General features: G+C 34.4%; 2 protein-coding genes across 2 annotated transcripts in view; one reads left to right on the top strand and one right to left on the bottom strand.

The window, feature by feature from the left end:
• Positions 1–13,586, top strand: part of LOC127872091 (calcium permeable stress-gated cation channel 1-like) — a 70,313-nt gene extending 56,727 nt beyond the window's left edge. The window contains exons 15-25 of the mRNA XM_052415421.1: positions 384–509; positions 1,701–1,854; positions 1,979–2,085; positions 4,644–4,730; positions 5,120–5,176; positions 5,563–5,725; positions 8,252–8,357; positions 9,195–9,362; positions 9,784–9,908; positions 13,025–13,075; positions 13,566–13,586. Of these exons, the coding sequence (XP_052271381.1) occupies positions 384–509; positions 1,701–1,854; positions 1,979–2,085; positions 4,644–4,730; positions 5,120–5,176; positions 5,563–5,725; positions 8,252–8,357; positions 9,195–9,362; positions 9,784–9,908; positions 13,025–13,075; positions 13,566–13,586 (1,165 nt within the window). The remainder of the gene's footprint in view (positions 1–383; positions 510–1,700; positions 1,855–1,978; positions 2,086–4,643; positions 4,731–5,119; positions 5,177–5,562; positions 5,726–8,251; positions 8,358–9,194; positions 9,363–9,783; positions 9,909–13,024; positions 13,076–13,565) is intronic.
• LOC127873303 (serine/arginine-rich splicing factor 4-like) overlaps positions 1–22,028 on the bottom strand; it is a 252,711-nt gene that overhangs the window by 169,487 nt on the left and 61,196 nt on the right. The window lies entirely within an intron of this gene.

The following is a 22,028-nucleotide window of genomic DNA, read 5'->3' as shown; positions in this document are numbered from 1 at the left end:
TGAATTTTTTTGTTTGTATCAGCTGAAGTGAAATTTAATTTGATTATATACCATGATAATTATATAATCATATACTAATCATGCTGCTCTTGAATATGAATAGTGTTGATTTTCATACAAAATTTCTAAGAGCTAAAATCAAATATATTGTTAATACCTACATGTATCTTCTTTTTTTAATGGAGATGAAAGCTATGTTGAGTGCATGATCACTTGTTGCAAAATAATATGATTGTTTACTTATTCTCGAAATGAGATGTGATGCCTTGGGTAAATTACTTCAACAATTTGGGTGTTGAATATGAGACTATGTTAAGTTTGCATTTTTGGTTGAACACACGGCATCTCTTACAATGATAAAACACATTTTAATCATTTTTCAGAATCCTGCATGATTTCCAGCCATCATGCAAGGCGTCCCAGAATCCTCAGCCCTCTAGCATACACTTGGAGTTGGATGTTGTACAGTGGGATGTATCCTACGCACCAGCCCCTGAGAACATTTACTGGTCTGTGGCCTTTTTTGTTGAAAAAGTAATGATTTTTAAGAATAATTAATCCTGAAGTTGCTGTGTAATTTTTACTTGTAAAATCCACAGGATGTGGACATAAAATGTGTAAAACATCCTGTATTTATATTCTAAGCCTTTACAGCTGTTTGGAGGAATTTATGGTTTGGCCTGTCTGTTTGTTTATTTTGTGTGTCCTTCCGTCCATCTGAGGTCTACCAAAATGACATGTTTCATCTAGCATCAATAATTCTTACAAAGCTTAGATACTTCCGTTAATTAATCGATACCCCCACATCAGCCTACCTCTTTTTTACTTTAAAATTGACTCCCTTTTGGACTTATTTATAAATTCCTAACGACTTCAAAAGTTATCTATCTTTACATTGATCTCTTAAGACCAATTTGAGTTTTTTTAAATGTTTACAAGAAAGACTTAGAAAAAGCTGAAGAATGTTTGAAGTCCTTGGGCCTGTATATATTTCTATGCAAAATAAAAAGGCTAAGCACCCCACCCCCCCAGTGCATTGTCAACTATACACAATATGTCATCACTATATTTTATTATATACCGGTATTGTATTGTATTAGGGTCCTCTTAGGATAAAGACAGTTACAAATTTGTTGAATTGATATCCCCGCCAATATGCTTCTTTACACAAAAGTGTTATATTTGACACAAAAAAGAATTTTGTCAAGATACAAAGGGCCATAACTCCGTTATTAACAGATGGTGTACAATGCCATTTGGCGTGCATCATCCTTTTATCCATATATATACTCATACCAAGTTTCAATGAAATCCGCCAGAGCACTTTCGAGATATGGCTCCGGACACAAAAGTGCCGGACGGACGGAAAGACGGACGGACGGAAAGACGGACGGACAACACCAAAACAATATCCCTCCGCCTATGGCGGGGGATAATTACCAAGTAGTCATTTTGAGCATATCCCATTTTATTTGTTTAATGCTTAAACTGCCATGGCGGTATTGTTATGAAAAGTTGTTTGCATAAATGGCACCGTTAGGTGTTTGTGTCATGGGGGGGGGGAATAAAGTCCTCAGGTGAAACAGGGGTTACTGGGTGACTATGTCAAGTGAAGGAGGAAATGACCTGTGTGTTACCATTAAAAAAGCGAATGAATTCAACTAAACTAACAAACTTAATTTGCTTCCTGTGTCCTGCAGGGACAAGCTGACACAGTACGGCTGGCGCCTGTGGGTGAAGACCGTCCTCATCAACTTCCTCGTCATCATCCTGCTCTTCTTCTTCACCACTCCGGCCATCGTTCTCAACAACCTTGATAAACTCAACTACAAGGAGTACATTGAAAAAACTGGGGTACGAGTCTAGTAGTATTTTGTTTTTATCTCACTGTGTGGACTGCACAGGCCAATCTGTGACGACACTTTACGCACATGCATTAAACTGCCTTTTCACAGAGCAAGGCTCATTTCTCTTGTAGAGTGCCGTGCTGATCCAGTTTTTGCCCACCCTTCTCTTGTGGACCTTCACTGCCCTGCTGCCAAGTGTGGTGGCCTTTGCTGACATGTTTGTGGGACACTGGACAAGGTGAGTGAAGAAATGTTACCTTGATACAGCATTCTGATTCAGTCTACATGTATTGCACTATGTATTCCTTTAAACAGAACTTAAAGAATGGGACCCAAATGACTTTGGAAAGTGAGGTATTACAACCTGTTTGTTTGACAAACGACAAGTCAGGTATGACAAGACAGGCCCCGCCTTATGATAAATTAATAAATGCTTATTTTAATGTATTTATTTCTTAACCACATGCTTTTATAGAGAATAAGTAAATACAAATTCAAATATGATACAAATAAAATATAAATTCACAAAAAGAAACCCGATATTGCAGCTTATGCCACAGATATAAATGGCCATAAATGGACTTTCATTTTTGAAGAGAACATACATGTTACTGTTTTAAATGGGCCGTCAACCACAAATGACAAAAAAGAAAAGTTCTAAAATACCGTATATTTTACAATTATAAGTTTATATTGATTAAAATATCACAACTAGTATATTTCATTACAAATGTACTTGAAAAGTTGTTCAGTTTTCATATTTTCAGTATATTCAGTATAAAATTTTACTGGGTACAGATACCAGGTAACTACCAGTTAGCTGTAAATAACACAAGTAGATTGATCATCATCGTCACATGGTGAACCTAGGAATGCAAATTGTGCATGCGAAGTGAATTGTATATATTTTATATATAAAATGATCTATCTACTTGCGTTATTTATTGTGTGTATATCGTTATGTCACCTTTTTTCACGATGTACAGGGTGATCCATAATATATGATACTGTTTTGATAATAAATGAATAATTTCTGGCTGATATAATTACTAAGGGTTACATACCCCTGTAAAGGGAATCGTCATAAGTTTGTGTCATCAGAAAATTACAGGTAAATCTTGGTCGGTGAGTGTCATTGTCATTTCTTGCTTAATATGCACAATTTTAAGCTCATGAAAACTTGGACATGTCTAGTTTTTGTCAATGTGTTGATATTCAAAATCATGTGATATATGTAGAAATTACATGACCCCAAAATGCTATCAGATATTATGGATCACCCTGTACTTTCGATTTCACATTGCAAAACTTTATTACTGAAAATATGAACTTTTTTCAACTTTTTTCAAGTAATGTAATATACCAGTCTAGATATTTTAATCCATATAAACTAATACCGGTAATTGTAAAAAAATACGGTATTTAGAACTTTTCTTTTTTCCTTGTTTGTGGTTGATGGTCCCTTTAAAGTATTCATTAACTTTTATAATTTGCTCATGTTTAAGTTACTGGTAACTGTTGCATCTGAAAGAAAAATATGTTCAGGGTAATTTTAAAACATGCATTATATTAAATGTTTGCTTAAGGTGAGGTGAACTTCAAACATCGTTACTTCTTCCTCAATTTTGATTTGTTCTTAATATACTGTTCAATCACAATTAAACAAATTAGTTGCAGATCACCACAATTATTTGCATTATCATCTTTTTATGCCCCCTTCGAAGAAGAGGGGGTATATTGTTTTGCACATGTCGGTTGGTCGGTCGGTCTGTCCGTCCGTCGGTCGGTCTGTCCACCAGATGGTTTCAGGATGATAACTCAAGAACGCTTAGGCCTAAGATCATGAAACTTAATAGGTACATTGATCATGACTGGCAGATGACCCCTATACATTTTCAGGTCACTAGGTCAAAGGTCAAGGTCACAGTGACTCGAAATAGTAAAATGGTTTCCGGATGATAACTCAATAATGCTTACGCCTAGGATCATGAAACTTCATTCTTATAATTGCATCTTTTTAAAATGTATGAGCATTTTTCGTACTTTTCGCATAATCACGAGGATTCCACTGTATATTAAACATACAAATAAGCATCCAGTTGTTTAAGAGGTTTTCAATCATGACCCCTATTTATATGCATCACAGTTGTTGGCCCTGTAACATTTTTGCAATTAATGGAAAGTACCAGTTCTTTGTGGGATAATTAAGCGTTGTCAAGCGAAAAATGGGTTTTACGCAAAATGCTGGCTGCATAGCTGCAGACTGGCCTTCTCATTTGCACAGTCTCATTCGAGTTACCCTGTCTGATGTGAAGTCATGCAAGGTTTCATTGTCTCATAAGAGGACATTAAGACTCCTGACCAGCGTGTACAGATCCAGAGGCATAGCTGGAGAAATACTGTTAGGGACATGTATTCATCAAGACATCAACTTATTCTTAGACTAAAGTCTAAAAATAAGAATATTTTTTAAAGTGAAGTCTAGCTTGGCAGTTAACACATATAAAATTGTATACCTGGTAATTCTTCATACAGAAAATGGTGTTCATGGTAAAATCACCATATTAAGCCAGTATATATGCAAGCATGTTTATTGTGTCCAAGACTATTCTTTATTCTTAAATCTAAGAATGAGTTGGTGAACACCTGCCCAGATATGTCCTTATGCTCAATTTTTATCAAACAGCTGATATGTATTATTGTTGGACAAATGTGTTCCTTACAAAAAAGCGTTTGAATATATTATGTTTTATCAAGCTGAATTCTCACCATTTAAAGAATTGTTCTCCAACTTAGGAGTTCCGAACATCATGCGGTGATGCAGAAGACTTTTGTATTCCTGCTCCTGATGATTCTCATCCTACCTTCACTGGGCCTGACAAGGTAACGTTTATAGTACAAGAAATAAAAGCCTGTATGATTGTGCAGAACACATATTGAGTGTTGAATGAGAAACCTGGGGTGAGTTTGTGGTATAATTGCAAAAAAATATCCGGGACAGAAGGTTTGATCCCCCACTCAAGGCTTTCTTTGTAATTCATCTTTCACATTAGATCTTCAATTCAGGCTGCAGTTTAAAAAGTGCGTCACGTTTCATAATTAAAGACCAAGGTTCGTCTCTTGAAATGGACCTAGTCTGTATCACAAACTCTCCTATGTCTGTACCAATTATTGAGTCATCTGGGTGTTTGGGCCAAGGTGGAAAACCCTGTTGTATTTTTTTAAGTTTATGTTGTTGGTTCTCCTGTTAGATAATAATTTGTATGTTTCAGTGCCAGTGCATTGTTTAATTTTTTCCTAAAGGACCACGGGAAGAACATAAACTGGGGGTATGTATTTACTGGTCACTTTGTTTCTGTATATGGAACGCACATTTTAAATATTGACTTATGATGTATTATACAGACTGCACAGGCTAATCTGGGACGACACTTAACGCACATGCATTATGCCCAGTTTTCTCAGAACGCGACTCATATACAAGAGGGCTGGTCACTGTAATGCCAACATTGCTCTCATTGAAGTTTCGATTTCTGTAATGTAACCTCGCTCTGGAAAAATTAGGTTTAATCCAGTTAAGGTGGATTGTGTTATCCCTGATAAGCTTTAGTGAACTGCACAGGCTAATCTGTTATTACACTTAATTCTGTAAAATCCTTTCTCAGGGCAAGGTTCAATATTATTTCTTATGGCACCCTATAATTGTCCTCTGCAGCTGCATCTTCCTTTCTGGTAACGGCGCGTTCTTCATCAACTACGTGATCACGTCTGCGTTTATTGGTACGGCCCTGGAACTACTTCGATTCTCGGAACTCTTCATGTATGGCCTGAAGATCCTCACTGCAAGATCTTCCGCTGAGCGGACCTCTGTCAGAAAGGTAAGCCCTGGTCCCGTTTTTTCCAAACATTACTTGGCCTTAAGACTAAGAAAAATGAATATTCTTTAAAAGAGATTTTCAAGAGTTCCATCAATTTTGAGTCAAACCTAACATTAACCACCTCTGATTACCTATTTATATATTTAGGACATTTTATGGCTACCATTACAATATGGGTAGTGGGTACATATTCAATATCAGAAGTGTTTTTTCTTGTTCTTGTTTAACTCAAAGTTTGTAAAAAGTCAATTAGCAATTACCCAACCTGTGTCAATCAGTGGTTTAAGTTTATATTTCTGCCCTGCCACATAGCTTGTGTGGGTGTCTTTTATGAAATAAGCTGCGCTCTTTGAAAAGGGGGTTTAATGCATGTGCATAAAGTGTTGGACGATACTTTCCGCCATAACTGGATTTTTGCTAAGAAGAGACTTTCTGCAAACAAAAAATACCATAAAAGCAGAAAGTGTCGTCCCTGATTAGCCTGTGCAGACTGCACGGGCTTATCGGGGACCACACATACGCTTATGCATTAAACCCCCTTTTCACAGAGCATGGCCAAAATTATTTCTATGACTTTTCTCACCTAAGTACCAGCACTGTCTAATGAATTATATCAAGAAAGTTTACCGGGTATCATAACGACCACCATGATATAAACAAAGTTTAGCTGCTTACCGTAGCGTGCGCTTATAAGACGCATTTTTGAGACTAAAATTAATATGTTACAGTTGGGGTCGCGTCTTATAAGCGAGATACTGGTGAAAATAAACACAAAATTTCAAAATATCGAGTTTACTGGGCTTATGCTAGCCAAGTTGGACACTTGTCAGTTGTTTTGAATCATCGCGGCAGCCATTTGCATTTTCTCTAAAGTCTGTATTGGCCCGTACCGTGTATCGGAACGCTATGTTCAGTTACCGATTTATTTGTAATAAAATGTATTGTTACTGATTTTGTTGTCTATTATTTTTAATTTGAATTTTGTTATTTTTGGGGCGTAAGACGGTATATTGTCCGAGATTATTCTTGAAAAGTTTTTATCACCTGATTGTCTGCGCGCGACGTCGTTAAATGCCATATAAATTGGCCATTATAGTATACGTGTGTAAGCGGCAACACGATGCCAACATGCTTAAAACAACAGCAAATCAATTCTCAGTTTGAAACTGTCAATTGTTTAATAAACACGCTGCCGATTACAAATGCTATTTGACAAGTTTGTATCACCTGATCGTCTTTGTTCCACGTCGTTAATTTTCAATTAAGACATAATTGACAATTAGGGTATCCTCTGAAATAAGTTACCAGTTTGCAACTGTCAATTGTTAAATAAACACGTTTATTCAGACGACCCACTAATGCCGATGACACATTATTTATTAGGGGCCAACAACGACGGAAGCAAAGAGCGACCGCATGCAATTATCCGCATATGGCTTTCTTCTTGACACGTGATTTCGATCTGCGCTTCGGAGTCTATCACGCGATTGGCTAATTTTATGAAAGTAGGCGTTACCTATTGTTGATAGACAATGGGTGTAAAATTTGCATAATCTAGGTAATAAAACTAAACGCTTTCAAAATATCTGCCTATTAGATTTCAATACCTGTCAAACAATACAATTAAGATGACTGACACGATCAATTTTGCTTGTGCATTGATATTACGAACGTAATATGTTTGCAATTGTTAGGGCAAATGATTAATACGCAATTGTTAGAAATTTTGTCAATTTGATAATTATTTTTATTGCATGAATAATACTTGAAAATAAATTAAAACCCACTAATATATCATAAAATAAACAAATATTATTTACTTTGTTGTTTGATTTTTTTATTTTTCAGACTTACGTGAATTACTAATTGTATGCAGCGCGAGTTTGAAAAATTCTCAATGTTTTACTAATTAATGATTTTCTTTAACATTCTGCCATTTTTCGGCCATTTTCCGGCTGATGAATACGGCAAAATTTGACCGCATCTTACGCGCGGGTCAGTCTGAAATCCACCCATAAAAAGTCCAAAGTCGGGGTGCGTCTTATAAGCGAGGGCGTCTTATAAGCGCACATATACGGTAATTTCTTTATTATGTCATGCTTGTTTTCTCTATATTGCCATTAAGTGATCTGGGATATCCTATACAGCGTATATATTTTTTAAACAATTATGTTATTTTTTACTATTCCTACTTTTCCAGTCTTTCATCCAAGTACATGTAATATTATGTTATTACTTTTCATCACCCCCTTGAATACAGAATGTTAAAAAAACACTATTTTACCTCAATTACATCAAAAGCCTTAGATTTATCAAGAGACTATCAAGTTCATTTCCAGGACAGAACAAGTTGTCTCCTTTATATGTCTGGATTTTATATAAAAAAGAGGTATTTTATGAATGATTATGAAGCAAAACGTGCCGGCAAACGGAAATTTCTTCAGCCAAATTAGCTTATTTGTATCAATTTTGTTCTTAATTGAATGACATAATAAGCCCTGCACTACCTATTTTCTTGTATTGCAGCACGTGATCTGGGAGTTCCAGTACGGTGTACAGTACGCCTGGTTTCTATCGTTGTTTGCCATCATCATGTCCTACAGCGTCTCCTGTCCCCTTATAACTCCATTCGGTGAGTAGGAACAAAGGAAATATATATTTGAGCCTCACTGTGGGAAAACTGGGTTTAATGCATGTAAGTTAAATGTTGTCCCAGATTACCCTGTGCTGTCTGCACAGGCTTATAAGAGACCACTTTTTCCGATTTTATGGTATTTTTTCATTTAAAGGAAGCATTTGCGAAAATCTTGTTTAGGCAGAACCTGTCATCCCTTATAATCTTAAATGACACTTTGTACACATGCAAATTTCTATTCTGTATAAGTGTGTTGTATTGGAAACTTGCTTAGAAAACATAATCTTTTCCCAACTTTTATTGAATGATCTGTATCAATATGTTATATCTAGCATAATAAACATCATATTTATCCAATACTTACTCAGTAATCTGTATGATGTGTTTATTTGAAACCTAGCATAATGAATATATAATCTTTATTTATAAAATGCTTACTCAGTGATCTATGTTAATATGTTCTATTGCAAGCTAGCATGATAAACATAATTTTTATCCAAAACTTGCAGAATTTTGTTATAAATGCGTTCTATATAAATCTAGCATGATAAACATTAGCTTTATCCAACTCTCACTCACAGTAGCTGCTCTGTATTAATGTGTTCTGTTGAAGCCTAGCATAATTAACATCACAATAAACATCATGTTAATCTATTTCTCACTTAACCCTTTCCCACTGACTCAGAGGCAAAGTGAAAATGGCTATGTGCAAGAGCATGAATCTAGTAAGGAAGGTCTTTAATGAAATTTATCTTTCTAAGGGACTACAAACATGTCAAAATATGTATCATAGTATTAAGGGTTAATCTCCTCTATGTATGTATGTATGGCCAGGCCTGGTGTACATGGTCTTCAAGCACCTTGTGGACCGATACAACCTGTACTTCGCCTACAAGCCATCAAAAATCAGCCCCAACATCCACTCAACTGCTGTCAACTACGTCATCATTGCTGTCATCTTTCTGCAGTTCAACTTTGTGTTCTTCTCTGTTATAAGAGGAAGTAAGTATAGAGAACGTTATTTTAGATATTAATTATGCTTCTATGGCGTTGTGTGAACTTGCCTCATTACAGAAATATGTTCACTTATCTGGCAGCTGATTTAAAAACAAAACAAAAAAACTGCAATTAATAAATTACCTTGCTAGATGAGTCACTTATAGTTTGATAGTTCAAATTGTATGACTTCATTTAATATTAAGTTTACTGTAAACCTAAGGAACGAATAAATATTTGATTTTTTGCATTGATTTACATTTTATACTTATCTTATATTTTTTACTTTATGGGCATGAGTTTAAATTTCAAATATTGGTAAAAAGAGTTGCTGACTTATTGTTGTTTACCTTTATATTTACTTTATATACAAATTTATGTTAATGGCATAAAAAACCAAACAACACTATTTTGTTACCTTTTTCAGGCACGGATCAACCCATATCCATATTTTCTGATGCAATCCTGTTTATCATTCTGGTTGTGTTCTTCGGGAAAGTGTGCTTTGGATGCTTCCAGTCAATCACTCCATTTAACCCTAATAGATACCAGGTATTGTTAAAAGTAATACCTCTTTTTCTTTGATTTTTTTTAAAAGGCGCATCTTGGCTGAAAAGTTGACTTTCAAGCGCCTAAAATGTTCTAAAATGGCCTTAAATACAATCAAAATTTCGAAAATATTGTCACAAATAGTGCTCAAAACTTTTCTCCAGCTTTACAAATTAATATGGATGTAAAGAAAAGTGTTCATAACAAAAAATAAGCAAAATGTTGCATTTAAAAAAGAACGGATTTTATTACATAATATTATATATATCATAAAACTCATTAATAGTGAATACAGTGTCATTTGATTGATGTAAGTTGTAATCTAATTTATATTTAAATCTGGTGGGACAGCCTGCCCACCATAACCAAACCAACATAGCAGTCACACAGGTTTGTACATGCGCAACACAATAATTGGGCCAGGGGATACCCTTGCTTGTAAGAGCTACCAGCAATAGTGTTTACATGTACCGTAATTATTCTTAGTTTTCGGACACTGAAAAATAATTATTTTTTTTTTGTCCGAAAATTTAGATACGAAAAACATTAAAAAATTACGAGTGTCCGAAAATTTAGAGACATACGTGTTATGGTTGTTTGTCAGTTATTCGTATAAAATAAAAACAATTAATAAATGTGCAATAATTTTATTCTGTTGTACTCTCCTTTCCCTGCTTTAAATAAAGTACAACTTCACCTATTTGCAATCACTTACCTGAAATGGTATATAAAACGTCATAAAAAACAACCATACTGCTTCCTGAATACGATATCATTTCAAAGGTTGTTGGGTGAAACCATTGTTTATTTTACAGGTATACATGGAAATCTACCCAATAACGCAATTGTAATTTTCCATTTCCCTCAGGGCATTCTATGCCAGGTTTTATTACGTTAACCAATCGAGTTGTAAAACTTCATGATCGAAGGGTCCCATATACGCGAAAACAGGAAATCTAGTAAACTAGCGCTGTAAAATATAATGTCCGAAAAATTGGAGTCATTAACTATGGACGAAAATCTGTTTGTCCGAAAATATAGTCACGAAAAATAATTATTTTGGCTAAAAATAGGGTGTTTGTAATTACAGTAACTCAGTATCTATGTGGTGGCTCGTTGACTAGTTCCTCACAAAACATGACATTTAATGTACCAATAGAATATTGATATGCATTACTGACACCATATGAATCTAATTTAAAGCAATGGTCAAACTGACAACCTTAGGAATGTTTAACACTCGCAGAATTTTTGTGTAAAGGCTTTGCAACCGCCATGCATCTGATGCCAGATACATCCAGGTCAAACATATCATACACAGACCCACACGAGTAGTATTTAGAATTAACGAACATGCATCCATCTTGAGGTGATGGGGCGCCAACCATACTGTACACATTTTCATGAAATGCTTGGGTTTGTCTTGCTAAACTCAAAATCGTGCAGCTCACCTGTGATATTCCTCTGACGCAGTGGGACCTTAACAATTACCACTTAGATATGTATTTTGACGCATTTTGTTGTCCCTCAAAAAGTTAAATTTAATTAAAGACTTTTATTACTAGATTAACATTTTATAGGCTTTATTTCCAACCCATAGATACTGATGAGCAGCAAACAGCATAAAACCGTAACAGACTGCGAGTTACTTGCAGGCTGGTCTGGTTTTATGCTGTTTGCACATAGCCCTTTTCACTTTGCTTCTGAGTGAGAAAGGGTTAAACAATGCTAACATAAATATTTTTTAATGAACAGTAACATTTATAGTTAGTAATGCAGGAAAAACAAATTATTTTCTACATGGGAGAGAGCCTTAGCATGCATACTTCTTCATTGTTATCCCTCCTTGTCATACAGTTCAACTGTGTTATGTGTATTTTGCAATGCAAAATGGACTATTTCGCAGGTTGGGTAATATGGATATTTTTATGGCCCCGGTAGGGTGGCATATAGCAGTTGAACTGTCAGTCCGTCTGTCTGTCAGTCTGTGTGTCCGTCCAAAAACTGTAGCATTGGCCATAACTTTTGCAATATTCAACATAGCAACTTGATATTTGGCATGCATGTGTATCTCATGGAGCTGCACATTTTGAGTGGTGAAAGGTCATGGTCATCCTTCAAGATCAAAGATCAAAAAACAAATCCAAGGGAAGTAACAAGCTTTAAAGGGAGATAATTTATATTTATCATTTGGAATGTACAGATCATTTTCACAAGGGAAGTACGGTAATATAAATTTTACTTCTCTAGTGAAATGGATCTGTACCTGCCAAATGATATATTCCATGGGGATATAATAAAAAAAAGTTTAATTAAAGCGGCACAGTAGGGGGCGTTGTGTTCTGACAAACACATCTCTTGTTTTAGAATTATTTATTATAATTTTTAATTAGGCCAAATGATGCTTCTATATTTTAAATGTGTTAACCTATATATGTTCCCTTTAAATCTGCTTATGGTTTGTAGTTAGTGCTTAGCTGCTATAAGCATATTATGTTGAGGATTGTAGTAAAAAAAAGGCAAAGCTGAACAAAATATGAAATAAATGGCTTTATTGATAATACACCCTATAAACTCAGTCAAAAGTTGAGATTTTCTTCTCCCAAAAATTAGTTCAAATTGCAGTCCCAACGTATGAGGCGGTTCATTACAAAAAATAAATAGTGAAAAACCTAGGAAGATTGACCTTGCAGTAGAGGGGGGGGGTGAATTTGATGAGGTCAGGAGCCACACTGACCACGCTTGATATAAGTCCCACTTTCGCATAGCGCTAGTCATATAGGTATGTCATGGATTGAGTGTGAGACTGTTTCATCTGACATTGAAACATTCCATAGAGATAACATTTTTGCTCTCGACTTCCAACATTCATGTAGAATGTGTGGAGGTATATAGATTTAATTCATTTTGAAAAGGGAATGCTTCACCATACTTATGAATCATAACCATTACCCTAGCACTTGATTTAGTAGCTGTTTATAGTGTATTTTCCTTAGATATATCCTCTGTATATTATTAAAATTGTACACTTATTAAACCTGCATGACATGTTATAGTTGAAAGTAACCTTTGTAAGTATGAGTCGTGTTAGATTTTCAAGTTTTTATCCATCTTTCCAGCAACTTGGAGAACAGACAGGTCTCTCAAACAAGAGGGAAGATTCCAATCAGGTAATATATTTATAGAAAACATCATAAAAAGCTGTATGTGTTGCCTTAAAAGTATTCCATTAATAAAGTTTTTCCATTCAATTGCTAGAGAGATTTTTTGTAATCAAGTAGGAATTAAAGTATGATTATTGTACTTAACCTAAAAAAGTGAATCTTTATGAATCCAATTTCTCGCCTAGGGAAATTACTCATACAATTTGCCATAACATATTCACAAAACAAAACACAAAATATTATTGCCATTCATACTAACTAAAACATCTATTTTACCATCATTTGTGAATGGCTATGATTTCACAGCCTTTTGATATTGCTTTCATCTCTGTGTGGAGGTTAATGAAAATTAACAATCAAATCTTAAGTGGAGCTTAGAACATGAATTTGTAAAAAATGTAAGCAAGAAGTGTCTTATGTATTATGATTAAAACAAGTGCATGTAATCATATGTATAATAGATAATATATTGTGTTTTTTTACGTTTTGCTTACAGCAATTTGTGGCGAGTGTTTGACAGAGCCCCAGGGTACATCTGTTGTGCAGTCTGCCTCAAGCACTCTGGCACAGTCCTATGGCACCATGACAACCACCCAACCAACCAGACAGACGGACGGAGATACATGAATGGGGAGAGAGGGGATAAATAGCCTGAGAATATTGTTGGAATAATTTATCGTAAATGTCTTTTAAGTGTATTTTTGGTATAAAGCCATTCTATGAAGAATTTTTATATTTCAAAGTAAAATGGGATAGCAAGAGTTTCTCAGTTTTTATATTTGATGATTATTTCTCAAAGTAGGAGAAAATTTATGTTATTTTTAATAAGGCTTATAAAAGTAGACAGTGTTGTTAAATATTTATGATATAATAACAGGGTATACATAACAATAATGGGGATGTATACCCATATTGAAAGCATTAATCAAACCCCTGGATTTAAGATGAAAAAGTACCTGGATCAATATCACATCTCTACTAACACATGCTAACCAAAAGTGGCTTTTATGCTAATTTGTAATAAGATATGCATGAGCCATGTCATGCAAAAATGGGTCTTATGCCACATGCAGCATTTGAAGCTTCACACCAGCCAGTGCAATCAACCTGTCTGGTCAGGAGCTTCTCTGTCAGCTTTTGAGACCACGATAACTTGTGCTACTTTATAGCAGACAGGGTCGCTCCAGGCCAGACTGTGCAGATGTGCATTTTGGTTGGACACTATGCTGCATATTGAATGAGACCCATTTTTGCATGACATCAGTTGTATGGCATTGGTTGTTTCTTTGTTACCAGAATGTGTCGAAACCTGTGTTTCTGTACATATTGCCCTACAGAGAGATGTAGAATGAAATGGAGGATTGTGATTTGTGTTAACTTTGTAAAATAGAAATTTTGTTTTTTTTGTGTTAAAAATACTTTGAAATATTCATATTGTATGTTAGAGAAAACCAGATAAGTCTTGCATTTTTGTAAATTATGCGCTGAAAGATGCTGACAAAAATAAATTTCATGTACAACACTTTCAGCTTGCAGCATACACATACAAAATAAAAATAGATCCATACAATATTTCTTATGCCAAAAAGTGCAACTACATGTGTGTTAAGATTTCTAATTTGGATTTTTAAAATGCATTACTTAGCATTATCAGTTATATTTATTTGTCTGCTTTTTCGAACCAATTAATTTGAAAGTGGCTTTAATTTTGTTATTCAATGCATGGTTTAACTTAGTGTTCATTTACCATTTATTATCCGGCAAGAATGAACATTTACCTTGTTGAACAAAACGTATCTGGAGCGCAATATTTTATGTGGATTTACAAATGTTTAAATGGGCTGATTGTCTGAGATAACAATATTTGCCATTAAGAAGGTGAGTACAGTAAAACATGTCTTATACTTGTCTGAAATACAGCATTAACCGAATAAGTTGAAAGAATTATATGTAAATGTATTCTGTGTCATCAAAACTATTGGTATAGAAAATAAAATAATATTCTGGTTGATGAAAGTTTTCTTAAAAGTATGTATGGTCATTGAAATAAGTTGCTATATGTAAGAATGCCATCATGAAAGGAATGAATAATTATTGACTGCGTAATATCATATTGTTGTGAACTGATTGTTGCTATATTAAGCCTAGTTCTGAGAAAATTTGGCATAATATATGTGTGTAAAATGTCATCCCAGATTAGCCTGTGCAATACACAAAGGCTTATTTGGAATGACACTTTCCGCTCTTTTTTAGTTTTTTGTTTAAAGGAAGTCTTTTTTAAACAAAAATTCAGTCAAGGCTGAAAGTATCTTCCCTGATTAGCTTATGCAGACTGCACAGGCTAATATGGAGCAACACTTACACACATGGATTAAGCCCATTTTTCCCAGAACGAGGCATCATTAATTGGCTTGCTGTGCAATATTGTTGAGGTATATGTGAAAGTATGGCAGGCTTATCAAATATGAATCCCTATGTGTTTTGTTGGGACGTCATGGCCCAGTACAGTGTTTTTAGGGGTAATGCTTGTAGAGATAAAAGAGTGGCAGGCACATATCTGTACATCTGGTCCCCTATCCACCCACCACTTAAGTCTTAGAATAAACAATATTCTTTATATTCAAGAACTACTGTAATTGTTAGTCAAACTTTGCATTCACCACCTCTATCTACATCATTTTTTATGCACAACATTTTTAGCCTGTTATATTCAAACACTGGATATATTTGTCTTGGTTCTTAGCTTATTCTTTATTCTTAAGTCTAAGCATGGGTTGGTGAATAAGGGCCATGACCTATGAGGGGCTTCAGTGTTGTTGTTGGAGAATTAGTGAGTAAAATTAGTTGGTTTGTTCTTGTTCACTTAAATATTTTTTTATATTAAGGAATTAAACTAACATTGCTTGTGGAAAGTTAAAAGTTGTACTTTTTTAACACATAATTAATGCAAAATAATTTTGTCTTGCAAAAATAATGGCAAACAACATGTTCTGATAAATTCTACAAGTTTGGGTTAACAATGTCACTCTTTGAAGAATTTTTCTAAATTTTAACAGTGAAAGTATGATTTTAAATATATATATCAATAAGTTTAAAGAACAATTATGACAATTATTTTGTCTTGTACAGAAGACAAAGAAAAAAAAATACATAGAAATGACCCGCTTAGGCATGTAGATTTATTGTTTACATATTGAAGATACCAGTCAAGAGATGTTTAATAGGCTGATGTGTTTTACTTTGCCTTCATTAATTAGCCACAATCATAGACATTTCATTAATATTGTAGGCACTTTGATATAGGTTTGACTATACAGAAACATAAACTCATGATCATATTTCTGATGTTTGTTATGGGACTTTTTGAGGACTGTCTATTTTATTTATTTCAAATCATAAAAAAGTCATGTTTAAGATATGAAATACAAATGATAAGTCATGAAACATTTATCATATATGTTTTGATTTCAAATTTCTCAAATTCTTGGCAATAAATGCATTAGTATAAGTAACAGAATCTCATTCAATGTTTGAGAATTGAGATTGAATTTATCTGTATTATAGACTCTGCAATTGGAACAACAATTTCTAGGTGTTTGTTATAGCCCACAATTACACCCCTATCCCTACATGCACCTATATTCAAAAACACTCACTTTGCTTGCAAGTTTGCATTGAGATTGACCTGCGGCTGTTTGTGTTTATATTTATTTGTTGTTGTTTATGTTTATTGTTGTTATTGTTTTATGTAAAAAATATACTAATTAATCTACATGTCTTATATTGCACCAACAGGGTTATATCTATATTATGAAAATTGCTTTAATGTGAAATATTTTGCTTGCTTTTCAAATCTTAATTATATATGATGTTGACGAAAAGTAACTACTCATAAAATATGAAAGAAAGATATGGGACTTGGTGGTCAAAGAACTAGCACTACATTTTAATTAAAAGTATGATATCTTCAATACAACTTTTAAGGAGTTAAATAATTTATGTTTTACTAGCCAAGACAATTTAAGAACACTGGTATACATTTATAACTTATTAAGCAATTGTTGTAATTCAGATAATTTGTCATATGATAAACAGGAGTATATTTTTATTACTATAAATGTATAATGTTTTATTCACTATACAAGAGTGCTCAAAGAAACATCAAAATATTAACATGATTTCACCGTTTTGAGCCCATTGTTGATTGTGGTTTCATTTACTATTATAAACCAATTACATAAAATCTCACTAGAATGTTTACTATATTCCACCAATTTAAATAAAATATAAAATATGTCTTTTACTTCACTTTTTAGCATAACATAAATGGCATTGGATAACAATTAACAGTAAACACATAATCTTTAATTACTTTTTTTCAAAACATTACTGTAAAATTAGATCTTTGTTCTATTATCTGACCGCTGTCATTTAAATCAGATACAGCATTCTTAGAATCTGAAGACTTTGTATGACAGTTCAAATTCAAGTGACCTTCAACACATAAATTTTTAGTCCCTGCGTGCATTGTATGACATTGCTCTTTATTTCTAATTGAACATCTTGAATTTATCTCTGGTTAATTTTCAAGTTTAAAGAAAAAAAACAACAACCAATTTGTGTGATGAAACAAACCAACAGTCACTTTAGTCTGTTCATAGCTTATTATGCTTTATATACCACAATTTAATAGGCACAATTGGATTGGCTCCAGCAAAGGTCATTGGACTGTGACCCTTGTGCAATGTCATCAGATCATTCAGCGGATTGTATAGCAGGCACTTAAAGGACGAGATTATGACGAGTTCGACACATTTGACTGTGACCCCTTGTGCAATGTCATCAGATCCAGTCAACTGATTGTATAGCAGGCACTTAAGGACAAGATTATGATGAGGTCAACAATCTCATCATACTTAAAAATAAAACATGCATGCCCCCCCCATATGGGCTGTCAGTTGTAGTGGCAGCCATTGTGTGAATATGTTTTTTGTCACTGTGCCCTTGACCTAGTGACCTGAAAATCAATATCGGGTCATCTGCCAGTCATGATCAATGTACCTATGAAGTTTCATGATCCTAGGCGTAAGCTTCTTGAGGTATCATCCGGAAACAATTTTACTGTGTCGAGTCACCTGTGAACCTTTGACCTGAAAAGCAATAGGGTTCATCTGCGAGTCATGATCAATGTACCTATAAGTTTTCATGATCCTAGGCCTAGGGATTCTTGAGTTATCATCCGGAAACCATTTTACTGGTTTTGAGTCACCGTGTCCTTGACCTTTGACCTAGTGACCTGAAACTCAATAGGGGTCATCTGCGAGTCATGATCAATGTACCTATGAAGTTTCATGATCCTAGGCGTAAGCGTTCTTGAGTTATCATCCGGAACCATTTTACTGTTCGAGTCACCCGTGACCTTGAACCTTTCACCTAGTGGACCTGAAAATTTCAATAGGGGTCATATGCGAGTCATTGATCAATGTACCTATGAAGTTTTCCTGATCTTAGGCGTAAGCGTTCTTGAGTTATCATCCGGAAAACCATTTTACTGCTGCCGAGTCACCGTCTGACTCTTGACCTCGTGACCTGAAATCAATAGGGGTCTCCATCTGCGAGTCATGGATCAATGTACACTATGACGTTTTCATTTATTCTAGGAGGTCACGGATCTTGAGTTATCATCCGAAAACCCATATGGTGGACGGCTTGCTTTCCACGATCCCGACCGAGTAATGTGCAAAACAATTTACCCCCTCTTCTTCGAAGGGTTGGGCATAATAATAAGTAAATTTATTTAACAAACCTATTACATTTTTCATTCGTCAAACCATGACATTAAAAGAAACTTCCCAATTGATTGCTACGTAATATTCAAGCAACAACCAACCGATATGTATTGTACGTTGATAATATTATTTGTAGTAGTATTCTGGGCAATCTGGGATTAATGCATTTGTGTAGTGTCCTTCCAGATTATCCTTTGTATTCTGCACAGGCTAATCAGGGATGACACTTTCCACCTACACCAGATTTTGTAAGGAGAGAGACTTCCTGTAAGCAAAAAAATCAATAAAAGCAGAAGTGTTGTCCCTGATTAGCGGACTTCATCAGTTAATCTGGGACAACACTTTATGTACATGCATCTAAGCTTAGTTTTTCCAGAATGTGGCTTAAATTATACCTTGTAAGGAGTTACAACATTTGTGGGGTATTCATAAATTGTAAACAACCGATGCTTTATGTTAGGATGATTTCCATGAAAAATGATGGATTGCATATTTGTAACTCAGGGTAGCGCAAACCAGTGTTTCAAATTTGTGTTACTAGTTTTATCCACTTTTACAGCGAATTTGGTTGATTAAAGCCCTGTTGATTAAATTTCTGCTATAATCAACTGCACGTCATGACGTCATGTTCGACAAAATGACGTCCTAAATCAAGCGAAAATATCCAAGTTTGTTTAAATATAAAGGTTTACTGAATAAAAAGTGGGATAACTAGAATAATAGATTAGTGTTGATTATAGATCAGGTCTTATCCTGCTCGGCACGAAACAAAAAAGCACTCGCCAAGGCTTGTGCTTTTTGTTTCCAAGCCTCGCAGGATAAACCTGACCTAAATCAACACTAACCTATTATTCTCTATGTCTGTTATTTTCAACCTATATACTTTGTTGCAGTACAATAAATGAGCATTGACATTAGTATGTTTTTGTTAATGTATATTATAACTACAAATGGTATTAAGATGTGTGTGTTTTTTGTACCATTTCATACTCTCAGGTCACAAAAGTTACTCCTGAATGTGTTAGGATAGAAAAAATTGTGAACTAATAGAATTGGAAAAACACAATGTGTTATAGGCATAAGATATAAACTTCCTTAGGATTATAACCAGGATTGAATATCAAAAACAACACAAACCTTCTTTTGAATCTTTATTTTCTGAAGAACAGATTGACTAAAAAGATTAACCGATTACATATTGCTATACCCTACTGCATCTAAAACCATATTGCATTTCTAACCTTAAATGGAAGCTTGCACATTCTGATGATGTGTAATTCTCAACTGTATTGAAATGGGTACGTATTTTGGAACTATTTCTTAGATGATGTAAATTTGTTCTGCTAGAACCTACATGTAATTAAAACTGATAGTTCGACCAGGGTGGTTTGTATCTTAGCCACTAGGCAAGCAAGTTTGCCTCACAGAAGCAGTCTGGGTCCAAATGTTCACACAAACCCAACATTAAATTCCGAAGTCCATACTATTATGCTTTTATATCTCAGACTGATGCAGGGTCATGTTTGTTTTTTTCAAAAATGGTTTTCATCAGGATAACATAAAACATATCAACATGCGCTTCAATTTTGAAATTAAAAATGATCATTTTATATTTCATATGAACATACCGTCGCTGTTGTTCGCAAACCTTGTAGCTACAAAATGCCAATTTTCCGGAGAGAGAAAAAAAACCGTCACATTTTTTTATAACGATATTTTAGAAATTGAAATTCTGTAAAAATACCAAAACAAATGAAGCTGCAAAATACGGTATAAGCCGTAGACGCGTAACTCATACTGATAAGTCATACTGATATTCAGAAATGGTAGCTACGATATTTTGTCACCACAGTTTTTGTCATTTTTATGAGAACTACAATTCTTCCTGATAGGGAACCTCATAGCTGCAAATTAAAAAACGTTTTTGTCAATTTGTCCAAACGAAATGACGTACCTATAGGCAAAATGACGTCGCTACGACTTTTCGCCCGAAAAAAAGCCAACAATCAAGCTACACATTTCGTCACGTGGCTTTTCAGGGACTCTGATTGGCATAGAGCTCTGAGATATACACAAAACACGCACCAGCCTTCATATATTCGGAAAAGACGAAAAAAAATAATGAAAATTTTGAAGCTACGAGGTTGAAAACGACAGCGACAATACTTTAATACATCTGAATGTACAATTCTGTGTATGGGCTTTCAAAACATACAAGGGCTGTCCTGAAAGTTCATTCTAAGATAAAATTAAGATGAAATTTATAAAACTTGTTATTGAACTATCCTTAAAAAATATAAAGCCTTAAAGGACAATCTTAATAACATCACCATAGAAACAAGTCTTCGTTTACTGACTATTTGAGTTTTTGATAAAAATACCAGCACATCACAGTTCAGTTATACAAGTAAACTGGGAAAAACTTCACAAAATCTGTAAAATGCCTGTAAAAACGTGACTTTAGACAAGTTTGAAGAGTTATTGGATGTTATTCTGTGAGCACTGAAACAACTTTGTAAAAACATGTTTGTTAGTTTTTTTTTAAATTGTTTTGTTGGCAATTAGTTACAGGAATATAAATCCAATTGACTTAATATTCATAGGAGACCCATATGTAGACAAACATTTTATTGTTACACCACCCTTGGTAACACATTTGATACAACAAATATGGTGATTTGTCAGTGAAAAAATGTTTTACCCTTTCTTGGTATGGATGCATCATTTTACAGAAGTAAAATGTACATGAAATGATTTATATTATGTTTGCCAAATATTTTAGTTGAAACCCCATAGTTAACATATACTGTAGAGTTACAGTTAGCATATTCCAAAGTATATTATTTTTCGGCGTGCGCTGTATTAAGCCAGCTTTTCACCTTCCCTGACCTTTGTAAGTGTCCAATAAAATTCAAATAAATTTCCTGCGGCTAGTTACGAATGAATACACTTCATTTATTCCATTGGCTGTTTGAGTATAACACCAGAATATTGGAAACATATCTGCGTCTTGTAACACTTTTTACTGCATGAAACAATTTTATCTCTAATGAAAAGGCTTAATAGATAGAACAGTTTTACACTCAATTTCGACATCAATACAGTTTGTGCGTGCCCTTTTATTTTCAGAGGATTGCCAGGGCAAAAGCGTTTATACTTAAAAGCTATGT

This window comes from Dreissena polymorpha, chromosome 3 (assembly GCF_020536995.1).
Source record: "Dreissena polymorpha isolate Duluth1 chromosome 3, UMN_Dpol_1.0, whole genome shotgun sequence".
Lineage (NCBI taxonomy): Eukaryota > Metazoa > Mollusca > Bivalvia > Myida > Dreissenidae > Dreissena > Dreissena polymorpha.
This window is presented reverse-complemented; position numbering and strand designations above follow the sequence as displayed.